This window comes from Simochromis diagramma, unplaced genomic scaffold (assembly GCF_900408965.1).
Source record: "Simochromis diagramma unplaced genomic scaffold, fSimDia1.1 OVJJ01000487.1, whole genome shotgun sequence".
NCBI classification, from domain to species: Eukaryota; Metazoa; Chordata; class Actinopteri; order Cichliformes; family Cichlidae; genus Simochromis; species Simochromis diagramma.
In genome coordinates, this window is record NW_024387305.1 from 3,199,461 (window position 1) to 3,220,405 (window position 20,945).

Here is a 20,945-nt window from a genome sequence, read left to right on the forward strand (position 1 = left end):
TCACAAAAAAATTAAGCTCATGCAATAAGATTTCCTTTCATTGGATCTAACAGGCCCAGACCGAACCTGAGAAAACTATGATTAAGAGGTGTGACTTAATACTTTTATCCATATAGCGCATTACCAACTTCACTCTCAGAGTGCAAGGGTACTTCGACCCATCCCATGTGGCCAATCCCTTAGACTGCAGTCTTCTCTGAGTCAAAGCTCATTTAAAATGGGCTGAGGTGAAGTGAAAAACTGTTCTGTGATCCGACAAATCAAAATTAGAAATTCCTTTTGAGAAACATGGATGCTGCCTTCAGCTTGTTATCAGCACTTGGTTCCAAAGCTGACAGAGTGCATTAATGTCTATAGAATTGGCAGCTTTTACTTCTGGAAAGACATCAGTGCTGAAAGGGATACACAAGTTTTAGAGCAACATATGCCCTCATCCGGTCGCCTTTTTTAAGGAAGGTCGTTCACATTTCAGCAACAATGCTAAAATACATTCATGACAACAGCAAGGCCTCCCCGTAGAAGAGTCCAGTCGCTGCCTACAGTCCAGATCTTTCACCAAATCAAGATTTTGGAGAATCATGGGAAGAAATGTGTGAAAATATTTTTTCTTAAAATTGTGTTTCTCAGTTTAAACATTTAACATTTTCTATTGTGATTTTATGAAATTTGCAAATCACTGCATTGCTTGGTTTTTTTTTTTCCATAGAATTACGTCTTTTTCAGTATCTGCATTGTGTAAAGCATCTTGAAACGAGTGGTTAAGGACCGTTTTTTTGTGTGTTTCTTTGTTTTTTAAATCAGCAGGCACTATTTAATAAAACTTAATAAAATCAAATTAAAAACCACGCTTTTGCCACATTGTTATTTATTAAATAAAGCAAATATTTTAACTCAGACAGTGATTGAAAGATTGTGAATAATTGTAACAATTCACCTTTAATGCTCCCCATACAAAGACAGGAAAAGCAACGGACTTTATGTTCACGTGACTTCTTGGATTGTCTCCTGAAGTAGGGAAACAAAAAAAATCCCATCTTCTCCAACACATTCCTTATAAACAGAAACAGGAGTAGCTGCAGATATGCTGTAGTTTGACTTTGTGGAATCAGACAGTGAGACAATTAACAGCCCTTACATTAGTTATAGCTTTTGAGGCACTATTCTAGTATAGACCAAACACACCTTCAGTGACCTCATTCAATGCACACACACACACAGACACACACACACACACACTTGGTGCAAATTCAGGTAGTTAAAACTATTCGACCACTCACAGATCGTTTAAAAGATATATTTTTAGGACTGATTTTTTAAAAAAAAAGTGAGATCTACAAATTAAATGGATGAAAATTACTTAAAAACAAAGTACATTCAACCGTGCTGATGATAATTTTAAGAATGATTTTTAAAACTAAGCTGGTTAAAAATCTAAAAACATAACCGACAATGACATCAACACTGTGTCAATAAGTTAAGGATACTTACAAAATTAACATACCATTTCTACACCTATACGGGGACATGTAGTGTGTGACTTCATGGACAAAAACAGTGCACAACAGAAAATAAACGTTTTCTGTGGAGGAAGAGTAAAGGGATGCTGCAGATTAAGGTCTTAGTGGGTTTTTGGACTTTTTGGATCTATCCTAAACCCTTTAGGCTGGAGCAGTCCATACTGATAAGCACGCTGATTCACCAAAATATTCAAAGCAGGATTTTGCACTCAGTGGACTAGCAGAGAAACCGAATAGCCAGGCCCAGCTGAGGACTGTATGGACTCTGTCCGGGTCCATGCTCTTAAACCTGAGAGTCCGTGGACGAGTAAAACAGACTCTGGGGCCGTGCTTGCCGTTTTATTAGTGAGCAGTCTGAGCTGGAGCTTCGCCCTGCTCCTTCTGCTCTCTCTTCTTCATTGCTTCAATCACTGCCATCTCCTTGGCCTCTTTCTTCTGGTTCCTGGCTTCAAACTGCAGCCTGTTAACAAGAAAAGACCGATTAGTAAACAAAGGATGAAGATACAGATTTATAAATACAGAAAATGAAGACCCAGAGAAGCGACGAGTCCCCTGACCTGTTTTCAATGATCCTTTGGACGATGTCATCAGTAGTGAGATTGTTCCCACTATCAATAGCCCTGAATACCCCCCTCTTCTTTGGTTCCTGAGGGGGCAAAAACATAACTGATCAGAATAAAGCAACTAGCAGATATTTTGCTCCATACTGCCACTTCAGGCCAGATGGGTTAATGGTTTAAATCCAAAGTGAAGCACCTATCATGCATCGAATCTAACGATTGTGGCGGACTCATGATTTGATTCAGGACCATGAAAAGTCCTGAATAGATAAACTTTGAAGAAGTGAATCAGATCAGGATATTTTTCCAAAGTTGTCCTTCCTTAACATGTAGCACACAGCAGGAAATAGCCAGCTTTAGATTGATTTATGAGAAAAGTGTTTGGTTTAGATGAGGCAGCTGCCTGTCCAGGGTGTGCACTGCACATGACACTCACAAGCCTGGAATCTACCGCACAAATTGCTGTGGTATTTGCTCATAGCTGCAAAGGTTAAAGTCCATTCAATGTCTGACCTGGCTGCGTCTGATATTTGCATTTCCACATGCACCTTTTGTTTGGTGACCTCTGTAAAAGTCCAGGGCTGTAGTACACGTGTGAAAACAGATCAAGACAAAGTGATTTTTATGCTCATCTTAGCTTTGAGCACATAACTCCTAATGGATGGATCAAATCCCTTTCTCCTGCTTAAATGGATTTGGGCAGCAGCAGTCTAAGCAGAAATGCTAAGACCTTCCTCTCCCTGGCTGCTTCCTCCAGCTCTCCAGGGAGAACAAAGGTGTTCCCAATTCAGCTGAGAGACATAATCTCTCCATCATGTTCTGGGTGTGGCCTTTCCCAAAACGTCTCACCTAAGAGGTATCCAGCACTTACTGGTCAGATGTCTGAACCATGACAGCTCTTTTTAGTGTTGAGGGGTAGCAGCTCTACTGAGTCCCTCCTGAGTGACTCAGCTCCTCAGCCTGTCTCGAAGGGAGAGCTGAGACGCCCTCTCAGAGGAATTTTTGCTGCTCATCTCTGCGATATACTCACTGCCCACATTGGTCAAGGATTATCTCTGACTAACCTCAAACTATTTCTTTCTCTGTTTTATTGTTTTTTGTCCGTTGCCACGAGTGCTTGTCCAGAAAATGTGAGAAAGGAAAAAAGAATAATCGTAAGGGATGGAGGCTTTGTGGAGACTCTGGATTTAACTAAAGTACTTCCCATCAGGCTGCCTGCCTGCTATCGCCAAACCACTTTAAAAAAGGACTTAACTGGATCGTCAGTGAATCCTTGTGCATCTGTGACATAATATCTCCACAGTGTTTATTAACAGTGTACTCACAGCGTAGGGATCCACCCCATCCTTGTCTGGAAGTACCTCAGTCTTCCCATGACACACTAGGTCCACCTGCACATTCAAACACACTCGATTAAACCATGACAAAATACAGAAACATCCTTTTATCTCCTTATTTTTTTGTATATAAACAGCTCCTATATAAATCAGATTTATCTGAAACTCAGTGATCACATACAAGGCTATCAAACCGATTTCTATACACATTTTTGAAATGATAATGGTTAACCACTTCAGCATGTTTAACACATCTCAGACCACCAGGGGGCGCCACACATTTACAACTCACCTTAAAATGATCCAGCAGGTCTTTGCCTACTGCATAGGGAGCACCAATCACCACCTCTGACACATACTGCAGACACACCGAGACCAGTGAGAGGAAAAGTTATTAAATGATTAACCTTATAATGGCAGTATCACATCTGTGCATTTCTGCTTACACACCACAGTTTAACCAAAAACCTTTTACAGGAGACCTCAAAGGTCAGTATGCTTCCACAGCTCAGTGAACAACCTCTGGTAAAAACTGATGACAGAGCGGAGCGACTTAATGCTTTTATAGACTGTGTAACACTCTCGTAGGTAACACCAACACATGATGCAGAAGGGGCACAGAGACTTATTGTTCCTGACTGATAGCTGATCAGGAGGAATGAAGGGCGCTTAGCCAAGTTCAGTGTGTGATTATGCGGGGCAGAAAAAACATCTCGCTGTTATGAACATTTCTCTTGTGCGAACTCACCCGGCAGGCGAGGACGCTCAGGGTCCTCTCGTGGATGTTCATGATCGGATAGTTCTTCCCCTTGTAGCGATTCACTTCCTGAAGAAGAGGACGAGATCAGTGATTACCTCGATGCTCTTCCTTTTCAAATATTTATCTCAGATACGGATGTGAAAGTAGCAAAACTGCTTTTTTATTTCTTATGCTTCCTCTAAATGTGACAATGAAAAGAACAGACTGCTGTTCCCGAGTTTGATCAACAAAAATCAACAAAACAAAACAAAAAAAGAAAAAAAATAGAGGTCAAAAGTTCTAATAGAGATAATAAGATGTGAAATTTACACAGCAAAACACGATTCAATTTATTTATAGGAGCACAATTTCTTCAAAATTGGATGAAATGTTGGGAAGAGTGGCCATCTGAAAATGAGCAGATGGATCAAAATGCACTTTAGTCAATCCTGGTCTTAAATAAGAACCCTTATTAATATAACTGACTCAGCCAGCAGTTACAAGGCTCGTTTTCACGTTCAATTCTCCCCAAAAGTTTGACTACAGTCATTAAGGACTTTAGTTTCCATTACTTCTATTTAATTGTGAGCTTCTGTTAATTTAACTTGTTCCAAATGTTTCTCCTGAAAGCTGCTGACGCAGCAGGGGGGAAAAGATTTTTCAATCTTGAGATGTACCTGGTCGAAGTGTAGACCTACGATGACATACGGCCGCTCCGCCTGTTTATATACCATCTCTAAGAAGTCAACATGGCCGATGTCTGCAGAGATGCTGTCGTCAAGGAAACAGCTGCAACAACATGTTCACCACAGAAATCTCTTTGTTCATAACTCAGCTCGGTTTTTTTTTTTTTTCATGTGATAAGGATACGGAAGAGGTCAAACGCTCCAGCCACATAGATGATGGTGTCTCCGGGCTGAGGCTCCTTTCCTGAGGCAAACTGGATGATTTTCTGGGACGTCTGCAGGAACTGAGAAACTCCTGTCCAGGGACTGTGGCCTTTAGGACCCTTAAAGATGACATATAAACAGCACTGAACGCCTCTGACACATTCCTATCGTCGGGATGATGAGCAAAGACTAGCAAATATCACAAACCCTTGAAACTAAAAGTAAATGACATTTACCTTTCCAAAGTTGTCCGTATGCTGCTGGTAATCTGGGTTATCCTGCAGAGAGGAAAAGATTAGGCTGACAATAAAATAAACAACAGCTATCCACACGCCAAAGAGAACCACGTAAACTCACTATGTTGCTGTGGTGGGCTTTGGTCATGAGAAGCATACGACCCACCAGGTCAGTGGTGGAGACGCCCTGAGTACGCTTACATTCCCGGTAACGGCCTGCTCGCTTGACCTCTTCATATGTGTCCTTGCCGTCTACCGTCAGCGTGATGTCATCTGGGAAACATAAACATCACATCCTGAAGCCTGCCCACATCATGTACTCTGGTTGAGTGATATAATGGATTGGATTTATATAGCGCTTTTCAAGGCACCCAAAGCGCTTTACAATGCCACTATTCATTCACTCTCGCATTCACACACTGGTGGAGGCAAGCTACGGTTGTAGCCACAGCTGCCCTGGGGCAGACTGACAGAAGCGAGGCTGCCATATCGCGCCTGAGCCACGGTCGGCCGTGGCTCAGGGGGTTGGGTTAAATGTTAAAATTTACAACTGTCCATCGTAAGTCCATTAGCAATCAGCTAATGATATATGTGGACGTGTGAAAATCCAGCAGTTCTTATATCTGTTTGACATAAAAATGGACAAAACCAGCAAGACAACCTAAAGATTAAGCAGGGAGCACATTAAGGACACCCTGCAGCCTCTACATGAGCAAACTGGTGGAGATGGCACATAAAAGATGGTGTAGCTCTGATTTCACGAGTGCCTTAACCCTGCACTGCACAACCCAGTCACTCGGGAGGATTCTTTCACAGCGACAATGTGTAACAACAAACGTTTTAGGCTGTGAGATTTAAACGGACTCACCTCCATGAACGCAGAAGTCACAGTTATATTTGTCCAACGTCTCCAGGGTGGTGACGTATGGTGCTCCTTCCACTATCTCATCCACCCACTTGATTGCACGCACCATCTTGTAGCGCTCTTCCTGAGTGAAGACTGGAGGGCCCTTGTGCTTGGAGATCTCAGCTTTAAATTGGGTTTTAGGTAAATAAATGGCTATTAATCAAAAATGTAGATCACAAAGTTACATTTATATTTTATTTCAACCAACACATTTCCAGTAAGGAAATCTTAAACATCAACATTAAACAGCTGATTACCAATAATCAAAGGTCTGCCTCTGATGTTCACAGCTAAAGCAGGAAAAATCTGACAAAGGTTAGCTCCGTGTTTAATCATTGAGCAACATCTTTATTTACTTCTACCATAAAACTTTATTGATTATAATTTAGAGATAAAGTGTTACTGGATGTGACTGAACAGACTAAAGTCTTTCCATAGAAAATCAGCCCCGCCTGACGCCCTCGGAATCAGCTATTAAGCAAAGCTCTGAAATACAAATATCATTCGAGTTATACAGTCTTTAAAACTGCCTTATTTTCCCAGCATTTAGATCCCTTATAACTTCTGAAACAACGGAGCTATCCGGATCAGATTTCCGGGCTTGGAAAACATATTTAAGCTCAAATACCTTTTCACCGGCTCGAACTGTCATAAGCTAAAGCTAAAATCTTGTTTTTGTTAAAAATGATGTCTGTGATCAACTTTGAGCATCACTATCATGAGACATGGCATATGTTTGATCTGTTTTCAGGTAATTCACTGCCAGATCCAATTTTTTTTTTTTTTAAAGTGCCTTTTACGTTTGAAGGGTCATATGACCGTGTGGGATAGGTGGCTGGTCAAAATAACATATAAATAGCATGTAATATAATTTTGACATACATTTTGATACCAGGCTGATCCTACAGCCATGGTTCCTTCTGCTTTTTTAAAAATTATTATAATAACATCAAATGAGTTTTGAGAAATTCAAACCATGACACAGACCGTTTAGTCAGGAATTAATATTTAATCACTGTATCAGGGTTAAGAAAGGTACTTGTGGTCTTACCATCTGTGTGGACGCCCACTATGAGGTAATCTCCCATGGCTTTGGCCTGCCGCAGCTGGTTTGAGTGACCGTAGTGCACCATGTCATAACTGTGGAGATGGAAAGAGGCGACACGTCATCACAGTGGAAAACAATGGATACATTAAGGGCTCAAACAAATGAATAAAAACACAAGTGTGGCCTTGGTAACCAGCACCCTGCAGCTTTAGGCTTTTCGTCTGAAGCCCTGCAGGCTCACAGCATCACTGTCTTTTAAAACAACCTTTCACGACCTTGTCGTGTCTTTTTTTTATTTTGGTGACCTTGCACAGCAGGGGCCAGACAGTGTCTTTAAATCACATGGCCTATATCCATCTAAAAACAAACTGACGGACAGTCGTGGTGAGCAGGTTACTGGGAGAAAGGTTAGACGGACACAAAGTCTACGATATTCCAGTGTTTATTTGCTTTCTACTATTTGGCAACTTGTGCAGTTAATGTTCTGTATAGACTTGCCTTTTAAATAGGAAGGAAATGTGAGCACTCTTTCTCTCTTGCACCATAGTCAAAGTCTCTGCTGATAGTGAAAGGCATAACCTGATTGTGAAACAAAGAGTCGATAACTATGTTTGTAAAGCAAACATGGCAACACCTTAAAGGCCGGTCCGCGAAAATATTGTTGGACATAAACCGGTACATGGCGCAAAAAAGGTTGGGGTCCGCTGCCCTGCAGATCAAACCAGGTCACACTCTTTCATCCTCTGCTGAAAATTTTTTAGAACTCCAATATTCCCCAAAACGCCACTTATGACCTTGAACTGGCCCACAAAAAAAAAGATTTCATCTTTCCAAAGTGGTCCGTTTGCCCCCATCTCACCCTATCCCAGCATCCTCCTCAGTCACATCAACCCTAGCATGTCTTCCTTCACTACATCCATCTATGATCTTCCTCCCCCCTTTTATTAATAAACTAAAATGGCAAAAAAGGGCCATTAAAGCTTTAAAATAAAGTCCTACGTGCTGCAGGTATCACTGCTGGGGGAAAAAAAGAAGAGGTGGGTGGTTGCTGTCAACTTTTTTACGAAGTTTACAAGAAATTTGACAGATTTATCCATTTGACAGTTTCTGGCAAACTGAACAAAGTGTCTTCACACAGAGATCTTTCATTTCAGCTCCTTATTAATTCAGTTTTGCCCTAAATGTGGCAAACAAACTCCGGGTGAATGGAAGCGCTTTCAACAGAGCACTTTGCTTCACCTTTAACTCTTTGCACCTTAGAAGCATACTTTGAGTAACCCTTGAAGCTCTTTTGTATGTCACATTTTTGACCTGCTTATGGAACAAACTGACTGTGAATGTGGAATCAGAGGGTGTCTATGGAGCTACCATCTGAAAAACCCGAGAAACTATTCTAATGATCACCAAACCACAGCTTTACTGATATATACTGAGGTGTCAAAACTCGTCATTAAGGTACAGACTGAGATTAAAAGTTAAAAACTAAGACTAAAGGTACTAAAAATACACGTTTTATGAAGAACTTCTGTTGGCATTTTATCATTTTAACATGAAAATACCGACTGTAAGGAAAAGCTACTCAGCATGCTTCTTCAGCTTCCATTGAAACTAACATTTTTACTTAATGACAACTGAATTTGAGCCTCCCCCCAGCTGTCATCAGGTGAGAGGACAGGGTAAACCCTGGTCGGGCCGCCCGTCCGTCACGAGGCCAACGCACATGGACAACATTTGAATCCCAAGCTCCTGTTCGCTCATATTTCACCTGTCATTGCATAATTTCTGTGTCTCAGGACATCCACAGGCCCTGCACACCACTCCAACATGCCTCTTCTGCAATACAGCGAACAAAGTGTACACTAGATATTTATAACCACCACATGACTGACTGCCTGAGTGAGTCCAGGAGAGAATTTACACATCACAAATGAGGACTCAGCTCTCTGTCCAGCCGCAGCAAGGGTCCAGGCATTTTCCCCACAGCATGCGCTTGTGGCAGAAGAGTTTAAAATCACAACAATGACAGATATACGCTTGTTTGTTTTAGAAGTAAGTCCCGTCTGTTGCCGTCAGCAAGACAGGCAGCGTAAAGAACTACGCGTCCCTGAGTAAATATACGTTCAAAGCAGCACTCGGCGTTACTCAGTTGATCGAATCAGAAAATAAACAAACAGTTCTGTCAGACCTGCAGGTGCTCGTGACGGGATTCCTAATGGGATAAAGGTGCACGTGTAAAAGAAGGATGACTAATGCTCACTGGGACAGCAGTGAAAAAAAGAAAAAAAAAAGAGATATTTTAACATACGTGCAGGCAACACAACTCACAGGTGTTGTGTCTGAGGTTCCTCTGACCTTTAAATAATCAGTTTCACTTCTGTCCAGGCAGAGTTTATTAATTGGGCGTAGGTTTACTTACATTTTCTGTAAGGAAAGTGTGCACCAGTAGGTTTCGAATATGAATGTGGCACCTGTTTACTCTAATGGTAAAGCCAGTTATTTTATTTATAGCCCTGGACTTTATGACTCTGTGACTGGCAGAAAACTGGACACAAATGAAGCTGTGATGACAAACTGTTGGAAAGGCAGCGAAGAAACTTTTTCTAAGACAGATTCAGATCTGCTGCAAGAAGGACAGATGCAGGAAACCTTTCACGCCTCGTGCAGCATCTCTGTACAATGCAACACATCTGTGGAGCAGAGAATCATCTGTTTGCTACTTTTAACAGTTTAATTCAAGCTTCCTCTGTCACTATACTTTACACTGTTACACTGAGCCGCTTTAAAAATAATGTGACACTTTCAATGCAGGTTAATGTTTTTATCTTGTTAAGATATTTATTTTATCATTGTATTTTATACTATTGATCTATATATAATTCCACTCATTTAAAATATTTTGTTTGTTTAGGTTTGTTGTAAATTACTTTTTTAAATTAAGTCATTACATATTTAAGAAAAGCTAAGATATACTTATTTATTAGTATTTATCATCCACAGTGAAAGGACTTGAGGTGGTTCTTTCCAGACACATCCAGGGTACTCTGGGCATATCGTGCCTAAGGAGAGCTCCAGCTCAGTCTCGGGACACACTGGAGAGATTATGTCGCTCGGGTGACTCAGTAGCGCATCGGGTTGTCCCCAGATGAGCTGGAGGAGGTGGACAGGGAGAGAGAGGTCTGAACATCTCTGCTTAGACTGCTGCTTCCCCCATGACCCAAAACCAGACATTGGAAGGAAGGATAGACAGACAGATGGGATGGATGCTTTATCGATCCCAAAAGCTGAGAAGTCACTAGTGCTAGTGCAGTTATTATCAAAGTGTGGGCAGTGAATATACTACAGGTGGGCCAGATAAGCAGGTTTAACATCATCATAAATTGCTTGCGTTTAAATATTAACAATCAAACAAAACCACCGTCGTCATCTGGAAGATATCCTGTCATTACCTTTTAGTAACTATCACAAGTCAACACCAGTATAGTATGTTCACCACAGATGTCATTCAAGGAAGAAGATTTTCGGGTTTCAAGCAGGGTGAAACATTTTTAACTTTCGTACTTTCGTACAGGCTCTCGGTGCTTTTACTTATTCATTAATCGGCTTTTTTACTGGGGTACAACAAATGTATGTGTTTAAACTGCGTGTGTTGTTCTTGTAAACTTTACCTATACTTCCATACATAAACAAGTACTTTTTCTCTGAACTTAAACGCAGCTCGAGCTCCAAACTTACCAAGGAATGTGTGTCATGAGGAAGACAGACACCGAAAAATGCCGCCCGAGCAGAGGAGAGCAACAGGACGGAAACGACATTAAATTAAACACAATATTGCTAATTATTTTTTTTTTTAAAGGTTAGATATTTTAAGTATCGAGGCTACTTTTCATTTTACAGCACAGTCCACATCTCCATAATGATTAACAGCTATTCTGCATGTGTGTGATCACCGGAGAAGAAAAACGGTGGGCTCAGAGGTCTAACGTGATGATCCACTCAGGAACAACGCCCAGCTTTTCTGAATGGAGCTCCCCACAACTCAAGCTTATCAGTGAAACACGGGGTCCTTAATAAACGCTTAATAACATTATTGACAACACAGCATTCACCTCTGTTGAACTTCTAGCGCAGTTTAAACACTGCACATTTCATCATGTAGCGTTGGCTATACGTAATACGCTATTTAAGCTGGTTATCGTAGTAACAGATAAGCCCCGGTGCTCAGTTACCAACTGCCAAGCGGCTAGTTAGCAATAGCATGCTAAACCTCCTGTTCCCCTGCTGTTGATTGCATAACAATAGCGTATCAGACCAATAAACTATGGAGAAGAGTTTAATAAGTCGACACTAATAATAAGAACTGGAAGCGGGTACACACACTCACCAGCCATCACACCACAACCGGACCACCCGCTTCCTTTTCTCTGGGCTGCACGCCGAGGATCCCGGTTTCGTGCAGTCGGCTTCTTCACGGTGCTCGCTAGTAGCGTGGTGACCGTTTCTGATCATCTCTGTGGGCTCAGGGGAAACAGCACAGCGCCAAACAAGTAAAAACGAGAGGTGACCTAAGTTTAGGAGTATCTGGATCGTTAAAGAACACTTCAAATGAAATCCTCCTGTGCGCCTCCTGTTTTCTAACTCAGACTTACACTGAACCGGGTGCCCCGGGCAACGCCTCTAGCACCACGTCACATCGAACCGCTGACGTGCAGATTGCGCCGGGTCACATGTTCAGCGTAACTTTGTGCCCTCGGCAGTAACAAGTACCGCTGTGTGAGAAGCCAAGGGCGCCCACGCTAGATAAGTGATAATACACATTTAATCAACATGTAAACATTCACTGTGTACGTTACTGCTTTTTATATCTTTAAGATTTACAGTGTAATGTCTTGATGCGTGTTCAATCATCCAGGTAAGTAAATCTCCAAAAGTTGATTCTGTTCATCTGGACGTAGCGTTTTTAGTGGGAGAAACGTTTCGTCACTCATCCAAGTGGCTTCTTCTGACTGCAGGTTTCCCCAACCTTATAAACACAACATTTGCATAATGACTGAAACCAGCCCACTGAAGGAACAATGGGCTGGGAGGTCAGTTCCTTCATTATAATTATGCAAATTCTCATGACCATTGATCAACAACCTCTGGCGAAGCGGATGGCACAACACAGAAGAGCCACCTCGTCAGGCCAGGACGCAGTCTGTTTACACCTACAGGCCAGTGGACACTTTCAATGATGAGGATGTAAACATCCTGGACAGGGAGGAAAGCTGGTTTGAGGGCAGACTCAAGGAGTCCATTTACGTGAAAAGGGAAAGACCATCTCTGAATCGAGGAGGGGGACTAAGGGTACATCTTTTGCCATCTTACAATTGCAGCCATTCCCCCAACTCTCTGTGAATGGTACTCATGGCCATTGATCAGTGGAAATGGTCTCAGTGGAAGTGGGATTGTATTAAGAAGCCATTTTAAGGAAGTGAAACATGGAGAAAAAGCTGGTTTTCAGTGGCAACAGGTCTGATGAAGTGATGAGTCCAAATACGATTGTTTTTATTTAACCAATCAGCAGTATGTTCAGAGGAGCTCAGGAGAGAGGTACAGTTTTCCTATCCAGGAGCACTTTTGCTGACAGTGTGTTTGACAGCGATGAATGGATTGGCCTCCTGCACCTCAATGTTATTGAAGCAGTATTTTGGGGGAAGAAAAATTTTGCCCAAAATCGCCATGAAACATATTTTACTGGGATAAAGATATTAGCCATACACCACTTCACATCAGCATTTGCTTAGAGAGTTCAGGCTGTGCTGAAGAATAAAAGTAATCCTACTAAATATTGACTTTCAAGCTCATTAGAGTTGTACAAACTGTTTTTGGATTAGATACAGCATTTTCATTTCTGTTTGCACCCATTTCCTATTTTGTATAGAATTATACACAACCTACAAAGGCAATAGGATAAGTTAGAGCACCAAATCAGATATAGTTTCTTTATTTTTATCAAACAAATGGTAGCAGAAAGAAAATTCATTGCATCATGATTTATTTTTTCACAAATACATCTTTGCATGTGAGAGAGAAAAGAAATACAGCAAAAACCAACGAGGCTTCACATTCAGGTTTAGCACTGGTTTGAGTTTTAGGAATGCCGACACTAGCTTATCAAAGACAGCCTGCACTTTTTTTAATAATGTGTAACACTATACCAGACATGATGAGACTGTTGACACTAAAGGTTCTTCCTGAGATAAAATAACAGATACAATGACTCTGGCTGCTGTTTCCAATCACTTAAGCAAACAGTAATTTAACTCAAAACTCAGCTTACCTTCCTATGCTGTAAACAAAAATCTTTTTTTTTATTAATAAAAAAAATAAAAAAATAAAAATATCACACTAAAGTTTAAACGTAAACAAATGTAATACAGTAGCGGCTGTACTAACCAGCCTGCATACCTGAGGAAGGATTACAGCAGAGTCAAGGGCAGCACACAATAATTAAGTACGGCCAACATAAACCTTCAAAATAAACATCAACACAAAGATGCCATGTTTTTAAAAAAAGGGAAGTCTTGAACATATGAAAAACAAACACTACAAAAATATATTCTACTATAATCAGTACATGTGTAAAAGATAGAAAAGCATAATTCAAAATTGACTTTTGCTTAAGCTGCTGTTGTTATCTGCCACTCATGTTCTTCTGATGATACAGTATTTATGAAGTACTCTACCCTCAGATATCCATGTTTTAATACATCATGGTCATACTACACCAGCAGAGCGTAAATTAGACACTGTCGAGCCCAACCGATGCAGGAATACGAGCTACACCAATATTTGGTGATATTATTTCCCCTTTCAGACACATAAAAACAAAGACTTTTCTAACATTTGTCATTTTTTATGAAGACTTACTAGGATAATATTTAAAAATAATTCTGTTTTGTTCCAGTAAGCCATGAATTACTTGTTTACCCCCCCACCTTTACTCAGATCAGCTGGCTGTGTTTGTGGGAAATGCAGATACTGATATTGGTGATATCAGTCAGGCTCTATGAAGCACCTGTTACCAGTCTGGTTAAAACACCTGAAATGGTGTCAAAAGTGATCCATTCACAAAAAAAAACAAACCAAACCCCTACAGGACCTCATTTTCTGACACATTTTAAGACCTTTCTTGTCAGTTTTTGTAAAAAAAAAAAAAAAGAAAAGAAAAAAAAAACATCCTAGCCACACTGAGCTAAAATTTGGCTCCGTCTAACCCAGCTGGCTTAGCTGCCATGAACACAGAAACATAACAAACTGCAGCTGCTTAACAAAACCCTGCTCTGAACCCAGGTATCACTCTAAAGTGTACGCTGTACAACACGACAGTTCAGTGCAATGTGCCATTTTCCTAATGGCAAGTACACAATCCTACAAAACAACACCCCAGAAGCTTCAAGTCCAACTTTCCATCATCACAGGACTGAAACTTGAATCTCTTGATGGGATAAACTGCTGGCAGTGACCAAAAAGTTCACAATGTCCTGTCAGTCACGCAACTTTTTTCTTCTTCTGCCTTCCTTTGCCGTACCCTCGTCCGAACCAGCCGCCCTGCACAGATGTGGGTTTCTGCTCCTCGGGGTCATCTGAGCAGTCATTTTGATCATTGGGAGGCGCTACGACCTCACGAGAGTGGCTTTGCACCTCTTCAAGCTGCAGAGGTGTAGCCAGAGTGAAGATGGGATCGTCTGCCCTGATAAAAAAAAACAACGAGGAGAACTCAGGGCAGTGAACAATTCGGCTAAATTGTTTTCTTTGTAATTTTCCATCTGTATCTGAATGACAGATTTTATATCAATAAGCCAATATTATTTACATCATCTGTGTTTGATGGGCGTTATCATCCTACCTGTTATATGCAGGAATCTGAAGGTTCAGCTCCTCCATGAGGAGTCTCATGACATCGTCACACTTGCCGTGAATTTTCAGCACAGCCAGATCATCTTTTGGTGTCCACTAAAACAAAAACGCCAGTCCATAATGAACCACTGAGCATTCAGAACTTTACCCGCATCTCATCTATTTATCTGCATGTTTTTCACCTATACTGAAAAAAATTAAATGTACCTGAAGGTTGACAATGTAGAGTTTGGGCCTTTTGCTTGCTGGTCTGTTCATGCACCACAGAGAAGTGTATTTCTTCAGCACCTGAAAGAGCAAGAGGCAGTACAAAGGGAAACCACTCGTCAAAATAGAGGTTCCTTTAAAAAGTTAATAAAGCCATATAGCTGGAATTTAACTGTCCTACTACTTGATTTCTGCTTCTTTCACACAGTGTTACGTCCCTCTGCAAAAACTCTTTAATTTAACCATTTTGCCTCCGTCTCCTTTTTCTGACCCGGACACATTTTGTTACTTCCCCCTCATCGCCTAGACCCCTTTCAGGGGAACGTAACACACAGTAAAATGAATAAATGGGTTTTTCCCTCTTCACAAATGGAAATACATCAATAAATATTTGGTTTTTTTTATATTGTACATATATTTAGACTATATTATAAGGTTTAAGGTAAACTTTAACTTATATACTGGTCTACTGCATGAAAACCAGAACCAGGAGGAGTTAGCTGTCCATGTAAACAGTACAATTAAAGTACTGTGTTGTTAAAAATGAAGTCAATATTGCCATTATTACAACTCAAATGTAGTTATAAATTAACTCGCAGTAGTAACTGATAAGTTCTTCATACGTTTTCTCTGCATTTACCTGAAATACAACTGCTAATGAGAGCTGTTGGATAAAGTTAAAAAAAAAATCAAAAAAAAATCCCTGCAAGTGAAATAAAAGAAAACTGAGTTGGCAGGACAAGGGGAACCCTTTGTCTAAGGAGCTTGGAAAGAAAAGTGTCTGGACTTCTTTAAGTTGCTGGAAGACGTTTCACCTCTAATCCGAGAAGCTTCTTCAGTTCTAGGGTCAAATGGTGGAGAGTCCCAGATTTAAGTTGTGTGGGAGTGTGGGAACCCTTCTTTGCATCATAATATGATTTTTTAAAAAAACTACTAACTGAATAATAACAGAGGCTGTGACCTTTTGAATGCTCCAGGATCATTAATAACCAGGAGACACTAAAGGTGCACGTGACTGAGTTACTGGGGAAATCTACACCGCAGCTCTGCTCTAGTCTGCATGCCAAGTATCGTTTGGCAAGATGCATCCATCAGAGTATGAATGTGTGTGAATGTTAGACAGAAAGCACTTACAGAGAAAAAGCTTAGACATAAGTGCTTTTGCGAATGGGTGTGAATGGCTAAATGAGACAAGTTGTGTAAAGCACTTTGAGTACTGTGCTAGAGTAGAAAAGCGCTATATAAGAATCATTTTACCATTACTGCAAACCCCCGTGAAACCCTACAGTGTAACCTGACGATGCAGCTCTCTAGAAATGTAACAATGCAGCTCGCAACTACTGTGATCTGTTCACTACCATCAATCCCACTTTTCTCACCAGTTTTTGTATGTGGTCTAGCAAAAACTAACCACAACAAAAAGTGGAGACCCAGTAGGGAAAATAGACCCAGCATTTCATTTGTTTCTATTGGCTGGCACAGCATACGTAGGCTACGTCGCAGGCTCTTCAAAGATTCCCTGCAGATGTCCAAATCAGGCCTTAGGGTTTATCGTCACTTTACTGTGAGCTCAAATCTTGTTTGGACTGCTCAGTTTTACGCAAACTCGATGTCTGTTCTTGAGGGCACATACTGTTTAACTGGTATAAAACTGTACAGTGTATGCAACCTAACCCAGATTACATTTACAGACTCAGACAGCTTTATAAATCCTACCTTCAGACTGGACCCTAAACAGAGTATAACATCCGCCATCTTGGCAGCTTCTGTTGCTCCCCTCCAGTTGAGAGGCTGCTCGAGGGTCCCACGTTCCCCGAAGTGCACTATGGTGTCTCTCAGTTCGGCGCCACAGTGGCTGCACTTCCGTCCCGTCCCATGGCGGTGTAGCGACGTCCGCTCGGTCACATCAAATAAACGCACGTACTCCCTGACCGGGGAGCAGGACGTGCACACCTACCGACAGAAGGGAAACCCAGCGTTTCAGAGCAGTTTAAACTCTCTGAATAAAGAGTTTGAGGCCAGTAAGAAATGTATTGTAATGTTTATCAATTCATGTTTTACATTTAATCCTGCTGCACACACATCTAATGTTAGGGCTTCTTCTACTCTTTCAACTTTTAGTGTTCACTCATCCATGCATGCTTTACACTGCTGATGCAATTCACTTCTACATTTCAAATTTCTTTATTCAATTACTCAATTCAGAGACCTTTACTAATCCCAAGCCTGGAAATTTTAAAGGATAAGAGCAGTCAGAGACTGCATAACTTTGCCTGAGGCTGAAAATTCCCTCCACACCATGAATGAATCAAATCCCTGCATCCAGGAAAGATATCTGGATCGGGATTAGTTTGTCACGTCTTTCTCAATAACATCACAATGACATCTCACAGCAATTTTGGCCCCTCTCACATTGGTCTGCAATCCTTTTAAAAAACATATTTACTTAATGTCTGGATCACCTCTAACAGTTAATCGCTTAGCCTGAGCTCTTGTACGGTAATATTCTCATGCAAATCCCTGCCATTTGCATAAAAATATTTGGTCAGGACTGCACAGACACTAAATGACGAGGCAGCCAGTGATGGGAGCACACAAATGACATTAAACGGGCCTATGTGGAGAGTCGAGCAGCAATTTAAGCAGCGTGTGTGATGGCTCTTGAAAGGCAAGATTAACCTCCAGCGCTTTTAAGACGTGATGCACCTGAGAAATATTTTTTGATGCGAAACAAACACGTCTGGATCTGTAGGGGATTAGGCTTAGATGCTGTTTTTAGAAACATCTCAGCAAATTCTTTCCAGGCTTTCTACAAAGTCTAAGAACTGAGGATGTGTGGTTCTTACCTCAATAAACATGTTTCCATGGAGTTCAGAGAGGGCGTGTCTGGGCAGACCGCTACGCAGGTGGAGTCCATCGCAGTTCTGAGACACAACGTGCTTAACCTTTACGCAGAGCAAACAAAGACAGAACATGAAGCACTGCCTTTAAATGTGATGCGAGCAGAGATGCTACAAGAAAAAGACGCAGCACCTGGGTAAACCGAGGTAATATTCTGTAACGCTAAAGACGAACGCTGTCCTGTCCTTATCAATGCCAGACCAGGAAACACAAATAGGCAATTATGTTTCAGGTGTGTGTCACATCTGCTTGTTATCATAGTAAAATTCTGGTAAATGTAGCTATTGTTTTTCTTGGCTAACCTTATTAAAATCCTTCTAGAATAAGTCTTGTCATTTTTGGAACATCCTGGAAGTTATTTTGAAACTTCTGTCGGAATGACTGGAATAAGTCAGAATAACTGGAAAAAGTAAATAACGTTTTTAACTTGAAGCTTTTTTTTTTTTTAAATTATTGGATTTAACTGATGAGTCTTTAGATGCTGTTTTTATGTCGCAGTAACCATTGAAACTGAAGTTACAAATCTCTAATCACTCATTTAAATGGAAATTCAAATATGTTTTTGGAGTTTGGTGTGACATACCAGCTTTTCCTTATGAAGCATCTTAATGCACATGTGCGTGAGCGTCGGCTCCGCTTTACTCAGGTCTGACGAGCTGTTTGTAAAGAAACGCAGAGATAAATCAAACAGAACGCACTAGGGGAGAGTAATACATGTATTTCATACCACAGTAAAGACTCTGTATCTCACCTAATGGCCCGACCCTTCTGTAGCTGCGTCCATACCCCGTTAGGGCCCCTGTAGTCAGGGATAGAAGCTGCCTGAAATTACAGACGACGTCAGTTTTGTGAAAGTTTAAAAAAAAAGAAAAGTAAGGCGAAAATGAAGAGGAAGAGTTTAAGATACCGTGCTGATACCGGCTCCGGTGTAAACCACCAGGTGACTGGCTTGTTTGACTGCCACAGCGAGCTGCCTGACTTTATTTTTCAGCTCATCAACACCATCAAATACCTGAAAAAGACATCAGAGCTGTACTGAAGACCATTAGAGCTTCAAAAATAATCAGAAATAGACTGTTTGCCTGGAGAGTGGGTCAGGGAGTGACAGTGACGATGGTTTGCATCTGATTTTTTTAAACCATGACAAAATAATGTAAAATGATCACTGAAGGGAGAAAGTCCAAGCAAAAGAAGCAGTTTTATTTTTTAAAATCATGCAGTAAACTACTGTACGTTTCACTCTGAAGCCTCGCTGCCCTCTCACAGCAGGAAGAGCTAGACGCCGTCACAACAGCAGGAGGACTCTGTCACCCAACCATGATCTTTAATGAAACTTTTTTTAATCACCACAAATACTTCTAAGAGAGGAAGTTTTCTACCTTCTACCTTGCTTTAGCCCACTAGGAATAACCCTTGAAGCTCTTTTCTGAACGAAGTGGTTTTTACCATATTTCAGGCCTGCTTATAGAACAAAATGACTGGGTTTTCATCAGAAATGGGTGAGGGTGGACTCTACCTATGCAGCTGACCTTCATAAACTATTCTAGTGGTTGTCAAACTCAAACCAGAGTATATTGGTACTGAGGTGTCAATACATGTCATTAAGGGTACAGAGGATCTTGTCAAATGTCGTCTTTATGGGGGAAAGAGTTAAACCACGCCTGGTGCAGCTCCTCAGTTCATACTTTGCCTAAGTCTAGGATTACAAACCAACAAAAATAACATTTTTTCTGGGCTCTTTGAGAGATACTGCTTCTAGGTGTATGTGTGCGTGTGTTAACTCTTATTGAGTTAACACACGCACACATGGGTAGATGTTGAGCCCTCATACTGCTCCTCCATGAGCAGTCCATGAGGACCCGAGTGGTAGCTCAGGCGGCTGGCCTGCTGCATCCATCAGCGTGAGCGTATGTGTGAAAAGTGTAAAAAGGTGCTTAGGTGTAAGAAATTAATGTGTGTGATTGGACAAATGGAGCTTTTAGTGCCCACTTAGAGCAGAACAGCACTATATGAGTACCAGTTCATTTACCAGAATGGTTTTAGTCCTTTTGTATTTACTACAGTTTGTGCACAAAGAGCGACTACCATTCAACCTCTCTGAGTCTTCACACAATCAACCCAGAAACCTGCTGCCTCCACGTCTGTTCTGAAGTTGTCCCACTAGCTGACAAACCAACCTTAGCAGGCCAGATCCAGCCTCTCTGGGCCGGAGTCTCACCTCTTCCTGCTTCCTCTTGAGCACATTTCTACGGACTTGTCTCTTGCAGAGCTCCTCCACAGTGTCTCTGTGCAGCAGCAGAGCAGCGGCCTCCTCCTCTGACCGCTGAGACTCCGGTTTTTTCAGGACCCGCCCGACCTGCGGGAGGAGGACAGAGGGACCGGGTAAGCCTCACAATGGACACAGCAAACATGAGCTAGTCTAGCCTGCTAGCTGTAAATGTGCATGTTTTCCCCCTCTCACCAGTCTGAAGACCTCCCTCTCGCTCTCCCGCTGTAGTATTTTAGCCTTACTCAAAGCTTTCCTTTGAGTCCGAGAAGAAACACCGGCGTCCTGCTCTTCCGCCATCCTGTTTTCAATCAGCTGACGAGAAGACGTTTATTCAAAACAAAGCTCATAGCACCAGATACAGCCGGAAGCGGAAGTTAAAAAAGAAACCGGGCGGGAGCCGGGAACACCGCCCCCTGCCGGTGGGAGTCTGTACTT

The 20,945-nt window shown here is 41.5% G+C and overlaps 2 protein-coding genes across 3 annotated transcripts; both read right to left on the reverse strand.

The window, feature by feature from the left end:
• Positions 1–1,319: 1,319 nt before the first annotated feature.
• pcyt2 (phosphate cytidylyltransferase 2, ethanolamine) lies at positions 1,320–11,875 on the reverse strand. 2 transcript variants are annotated; one of them, XM_040004466.1, is made up of 12 exons: positions 11,616–11,872; positions 7,238–7,326; positions 6,148–6,309; positions 5,401–5,552; positions 5,280–5,321; positions 5,024–5,162; positions 4,831–4,913; positions 4,163–4,240; positions 3,707–3,772; positions 3,403–3,468; positions 2,075–2,163; positions 1,320–1,977 (listed from the first exon to the last, which is right to left on the reverse strand). In XM_040004466.1, the coding sequence occupies exons 1-12, from the start codon at positions 11,738–11,740 to the stop codon at positions 1,860–1,862; spliced, it is 1,209 nt and encodes a 402-aa protein (XP_039860400.1). In that variant the 5' UTR covers positions 11,741–11,872; the 3' UTR covers positions 1,320–1,859. The 2 variants fall into 2 exon arrangements, with proteins under 2 accessions (XP_039860400.1, XP_039860401.1); XM_040004467.1 differs by lacking the exons at positions 3,707–3,772; positions 4,163–4,240; positions 4,831–4,913 and having other exon boundaries at positions 3,403–3,554; positions 11,616–11,875.
• A 1,376-nt stretch (positions 11,876–13,251) lies between these two features.
• sirt7 (sirtuin 7) lies at positions 13,252–20,914 on the reverse strand. Its single transcript, XM_040004481.1, has 10 exons — positions 20,703–20,914; positions 20,460–20,597; positions 19,149–19,253; positions 18,993–19,063; positions 18,825–18,897; positions 18,187–18,285; positions 17,057–17,293; positions 15,341–15,421; positions 15,123–15,229; positions 13,252–14,966 (listed from the first exon to the last, which is right to left on the reverse strand). The coding sequence occupies exons 1-10, from the start codon at positions 20,805–20,807 to the stop codon at positions 14,765–14,767; spliced, it is 1,218 nt and encodes a 405-aa protein (XP_039860415.1). The 5' UTR covers positions 20,808–20,914; the 3' UTR covers positions 13,252–14,764.
• Between the last annotated feature and the right edge of the window lie 31 nt (positions 20,915–20,945).

What these genes read in the sequence shown, in the direction of transcription:
- sirt7 (XM_040004481.1), bottom strand. Translation starts at nt 20,807, where the DNA reads ATGGCGGAAGAGCAGGACGCCGGTGTTTCTTCTCGGACTCAAAGGAAA. An exon ending in AGAGGGAGGTCTTCAGACTG is followed by an intron (nt 20,598 to 20,702) that starts GTGAGAGGGGGA and finishes CTCCTCCCGCAG; the next exon opens with GTCGGGCGGGTCCTGAAAAA. An exon ending in TCAAGAGGAAGCAGGAAGAG is followed by an intron (nt 19,254 to 20,459) that starts GTGAGACTCCGG and finishes TGTCTTTTTCAG; the next exon opens with GTATTTGATGGTGTTGATGA.
- pcyt2 (XM_040004466.1), bottom strand. Translation starts at nt 11,740, where the DNA reads ATGATCAGAAACGGTCACCACGCTACTAGCGAGCACCGTGAAGAAGCC. An exon ending in TGACTTCTGCGTTCATGGAG is followed by an intron (nt 5,553 to 6,147) that starts GTGAGTCCGTTT and finishes TATGTTTCCCAG; the next exon opens with ATGACATCACGCTGACGGTA. An exon ending in ATACGGACAACTTTGGAAAG is followed by an intron (nt 5,163 to 5,279) that starts GTAAATGTCATT and finishes GTCATCTTTAAG; the next exon opens with GGTCCTAAAGGCCACAGTCC.